Here is a 5,660-nt window from a genome sequence, read left to right as displayed (position 1 = left end):
TCACAAAATTATTTGAAATCTTTACTAATAGTTTTTGCTTTCCCCAAACCCTTCAGAAATGTATCCATGTCAGAATGAACTGAATTGGAGTAGTAGAGATGTTTATAAAATTGAGTGACATACTGGGATATCTCCTTCTGATCCTCCGACACTATATTATTATTTATTAATAATTTATTTAATGAAGACATTTCTCCATTTCTCTTTTCCAGGTTAAAAAAAATACTTGGTATTCTTTTCCCCCCTGTTCCAACCAAATTTGCCTTGATCTTGTAAAAGCACCTCTTGCTTTCTCTTCGTAAATAGTGTCTAATTCTATTTGTAATGATGATAAATTTAATAGCACACCTTGCTTTTCAGAACGAGGAGCTTTGTAAAAATCGACGCGTTTCAGAAAGGCATAGAGGAGAAACAATAATGTACAGTATGTGGAAAATAATGTGTTTTTTTAACCTTAAACCACAAACACATTTCATTACATCAAATAATGTTCTTTTTAGCAACATCATATGACCCCTTTAAGAACCATAGAGTTGACGGTAGCTATTGAATTCTATAGTATTTTTTTTTTAGTTGGTCCCTCATAACCTTTGATTTGGCTAGCCATGACAAATATTCATCTTTTTTTTTTTTTTGCATGAAAATGTAGAGAATTTTGTAAATGTAAATATTTTATGCAATGTATAGAATTAATAATTTATGTAATTAATTTATGCCTTTATGACAAAGTCCTCTGTCCTATTGAACCTTGCTTACATTCAATTAATTCAATTTGACTGTGTTACAATGAGAAAAACACTCTGAATTGCCGAATTCTATAGAATATAGTAATATAGTAGAATATAGTCCCACCTTAAGCGCTGACTGGATGCGCGTCAGTGCGATCATGTGAGAGTCCACGCGTCTGAAAGTAGGTTAGCAGGGTAGAGTGAGAGGAGAGAGAGAGAGAGAGAGAGAGAGAGAGAGAGAGGACGAAGACGATTCATACCGCGCCACAACACGCGTCGAAAGCTACTTTCGTTTTTTGTACCCAGAGCGCATCGCAACAGCAGACCTTTAGAGACGCGTATTTACTTTGAGGAGCTCTCTTATATTTTATTTTCTTAATAATGCTCACAGCCGGAGCTGAAAAGTTTCATTTAGGTAGCTGTCTTATGTGAGCTACTTAGTCCGAACAATATTGCTCCGCACCCCATGCACTTTGGAGAATCAAGAAACCGCGGTCAAAATGAGAGGTAAGATATTCGGAGCACTGCATAACATTTAACTATTATGTCAACTTTGCATGTTGTTTTTAAAAAGCTCTTTAAATAGTTTTTTTTAAGCATTTAGCTATAGAAATGTGTGCATGTATGTTTTCATGCACTGCTTTCCTGTCACAGTTGCCGCGCGGCCACTTGTTACTCTGTAACGCGTTACTCTGTAACGCGTTTTTGGCGTTCCATTCTTTGTCGAACGTTTCATAGTAAGATGTAACAATGTTTCAAAATCATAGAATTCTTACAGAGAAGCGGCAGGTCGTGATTCTGGCATGTGGGACAGTAATGAGAGTCAAATTAGTGGGATGTTTTTCTGTATCGAGCAATAATATATCCCCCGAAAATATAAATACTATTGTATTTGGTGAGTAACATGTGGTGACGCTTGCAGTCACTTTAATAAACTTGAATGTTTCTCTAAACACGACTTGTTGGGAGGTAAATCCTCGCTTTATGCGGTTCTGGTGATATTGTTGAGCGTAAATGTTGGAGATGGAGGTGTCGGCTGCGTGTTGTTGTTTTCGCTGGGCAGCATGGCCGGCCGTGTGAGCAGAGCTCAAACCTGCTGTTCTACTGACGTAGTTATGTTACTGAGCATTACACAGCATTCACAGGAGGGAATGAGAGAGAGACAGAGCGCGAGCGAGGGGAGGCGCTTTGCTGGAGCCGTGCAGACCCATGCGGTCTGGTCTGGTGGCCACGCCGCGCATTTGCCTTTGCCTTTGCCTTCCATCATGAACTTGAGTTTGAACTTGAACTCCGATCTTGATATAGACAATAAAAAGCGTTTATCACAACAGTCTCGCCTATTTATGTAACAAATGCATGCGTAACGGTGACTTGCTATCACTTCTTAATGGTAAACATGAGTTTTAATTATGCATGAACAAAATATGCAAAAATTAAACCCATTGTTGCGTCAAGTTAAATTCTGTTATGCTTTTATATTATACCAAAATATCATGTTATGAATTTAATTACATATCAAATGAATTACAAATGTAGTTATTATATGGAAATGTTTTATTGTATTATATATTATTTTATAATAAAAATGGTCAAATATTATTATAAAATTAGTGAGAGCCCCAAAACTCGACAGATTATTTCTCAGCGGCAGATATTTATGTATCATGATGATAAAATACACAACACATTGCTTTTCCAGACAGTTTCCACTCTGTACTTTCTTTCCTCTCACATAGTGAAATTATTTAAATTCTGGAGCAAAGCATTCATTCATTTATAATTAAATGTTATATGTAATTAAATGATTGTAAGCACTATGACAGAAATGTACTATGACAATAACAAGTTTTCACATTAATACCATGGTTAATACAACTTTGCACTCTCTTTCTTGTCACAAAGTAAATAATAAATATAACAGTAGTAATAATAATAATTCAGGTGCATAGTATTTATTTATTAAAATATGTTATAAATTTAAATGATCATAATCACTGTGACAGTAATTTACCACAATAATGACAAGTTTACGCTTTATGGTTAATACCACTCTGCACTTTCTTTTTTTCCTAGTTTTTGCTTTTTTTAGCGAAAACATGTAATTCGTTCATTAATTATTAAATTAGTCTCTCCTTGCAAAATCTTAACAAAACAGAGAATTCTTTAGCCTTAGCTTCTTGGCTTCTTCTTACTCTTCACCTGGGTTTGAGTAAATATTAAATCATAATTAGTTTTCTTCATAATTTAACTAATGATCCAAACTCTTTGCCTGTAAGCTCAAAGTGATTATTTGTCGCTCCATTTTTGTTTGTTCTCTGGACAAATGTTTAAGGCAGTTGCAGGCGTACATGTCCGGACATACTGTCGTGAGGTGGGGCTGTGTTTAAATATACACAGGGTGGCTCATGTTCACAGGGCAGCTGAGGACAGGAAGGCTGTAGGGGGTTATATATGTACTCTATTGAAAAAGAGCAGATCTGCACTTTGTCAGGAATATTTTTTATATATATATATAAATCCTGGACGTTTTGCATGGTCTGTTTTGTGTCATCGGCCTTCATGTAACTCACATCCTCTCTGTTCTAATAATAAGCCTTCCTTTTTATTTAGTCAACACTAAAATGACGATAATCGTTTCACATTAATAAAACGCACACAGACTAATACATGCATAAAATAAGCTGTTTTCCCATTTAGAGCCATTAGATGAGTGGATCTTATTTTAGAGCATTGCCGTTTGCCTCTCCTACTGTTTGGTTTGGCATCAATGCGGTCTTTAACGTGAACATGGCATGAATTATGTTGGTTTCATGACGACCAGACAGCAGAAACAAAAGTGACTTACTGACACACTGACCGGCTGTCTTACCAGAAACTACAGTGTAATTCTGTTCTATTTGCATGAAGCTATCAGGATTTCACATCGGGTATGTGTTATGTAAAAGTTAAATCATTGCTCTTTACTCTGGCCTACAAATGCCAACCATGTGACCAGAAACCCTTCTGCTCATCACTGTGACAAGACAGACACATCATTGAGGGAAAATTCATTTGCAAAAATTTATTAGAAACATGGCTACACCTCATTACATACGCTTTAGTCAAAAATGAAAAATGATACACAATTGTCTACATTTAAAGGATTGTTTTTACTTTAGAAGTTTATGCAGTGTCAGCACAAGGCTTTGAAATAGAAGTTTGAGGTTGTTCTTGGGATATTTGTTGGGTCAGTGGCTCCTTTTGCATTAACCTGAATGCTTATCGGTTGTGCTCTTTTGCTTAATCGTATCTGCCGTCTTGTGTTATGTCACCAAGTTAGACTTTACTGCTTAAGTGTTCTTTTCTCAAAGCTGATTGGATTACAGCACCATAAACACGGATAACAGCGGCTGCCACTTAAAGTGGATTTGAACCATTTTCCTTAATTGCCATGCACATAAAGATTCCATTCTTCATCTGTCTTTATTTTTTTGTTTATTCTCCATTATATCACACAGATGGCATTTATAACGTAAGAGACTGTGGAAACTAAAGGATCATGATCCCTCAGTGATGCTAATATGAAACAGATTAGTACATTAGGTATATTTAGGTCAGGATTCCTCATGAAGTGCACTGGAAACACTTCAAGAATCACTTTTAAATATTTAACTGTTTTTAAACGGCTAATGTAGCAGGTTTAATAGAAAATCATTAAAAAAAAAGAATGACCTCTTTAAAATGTTTTTTTATTGAATTTATACAATTATTATCTAATTTTATATATAAATTAATTATTACATTACTATTAGTTATTCTACCTGCTGTATGTATATATATGAAGAGTTTGGTTCCAAAATGCGATAAACGCCATTTTTAAAAAATATTGAGTTTCCGCCAAAATCAGTGTTGTATCTGGTCGGTATTGAAAAGTTTGAAAAATTTAAATTTTACTCAAAATGCGATATCCGCCGTGTTATTCTGTTATGTTTTCTCCCTTTCTTTTCAAACCGCGACAAACGCCAGTCTCCCTTCTCTGCAGAATGCGATACATCCGCTCAACCAATCACAGCACACCATTCCACACACTCTAGACAGTCATGGCGGTGCTTTGAATACACCTAGCATCCTAGTTTTCCTCATCTAGCCTACTTTGTACTTTGTGATCAACGAACAAACAAAAAAATTAGGGCTGCACGATAAATCGCATATGATTTTCATGCGCATCTCGTCAGTAAAGCGGGTTCTGTGATCAGTAGTAAATCTCCATCACGTGCTTTCAGATGGAGCGGCATTTAATACACAGAGCCGTAGATCACTGGAATATCACGTTCATAATCGCAGATGAATCGCATTTGATTATGAACGCGATATTAAGTAGCTTGTCAGTGTAAGTGTTTTTATTAATGCCATTAATGTTTTTGTTAATACAGCGTAGGCTATAGCACTAGTCAACTAAATGAATGTAACATGCCAAAGATGAATGCACTTTTGGAAGTTGAATATAAGGGAAATGCCATTTTGGAATGTCTGTGGTCTAATGTGATATTGTTGTTTATGTATGTTCATGATGAAACTTTCTTTTATTGTTGTAATTAATTTATAGCATTAACAAGATGACCCGCTGAATTCATTTTGGGAGCGATTACTGATTGAATGTATTTTTAGTCCAGTGCCTGTATATAAGATTAGTATTGACCAAGTCCAGAGGCTGTCATATGTGGATCAACTTACTATGTTGTGTGTATTTTCAATGGTTTCAATATGAAAATAACTTTTATATTGATTCAATGGATTTATTGCATTTTGGAAAAAAAAAAAAAGTGTCATGGATTTATTGCATTTTGGGGAAAAAAATGAAAATGAAAATCTGGATTTGAATTTTTTAAGTTATTATAACCTAAAGATGCTATGTGAAAGTTTGAAACAGAAAATAGTGGTTTTCATCTTGCC

The 5,660-nt window shown here is 35.2% G+C and overlaps 1 protein-coding gene across 1 annotated transcript in view; it reads left to right on the top strand.

The window, feature by feature from the left end:
* The first annotated feature begins 1,228 nt into the window (after positions 1–1,228).
* LOC107599280 (nuclear receptor ROR-beta-like) overlaps positions 1,229–5,660 on the top strand; it is a 15,726-nt gene continuing 11,294 nt past the window's right edge. Inside the window, exon 1 of the mRNA XM_016290826.1 lies at positions 1,229–1,235. Within this exon, the coding sequence (XP_016146312.1) occupies positions 1,229–1,235 (7 nt within the window). The remainder of the gene's footprint in view (positions 1,236–5,660) is intronic.

Source organism: Sinocyclocheilus grahami, unplaced genomic scaffold, assembly GCF_001515645.1.
Source record: "Sinocyclocheilus grahami isolate Dianchi unplaced genomic scaffold, SAMN03320097.WGS_v1.1 scaffold263.1, whole genome shotgun sequence".
NCBI classification, from domain to species: Eukaryota; Metazoa; Chordata; class Actinopteri; order Cypriniformes; family Cyprinidae; genus Sinocyclocheilus; species Sinocyclocheilus grahami.
This window is presented reverse-complemented; position numbering and strand designations above follow the sequence as displayed.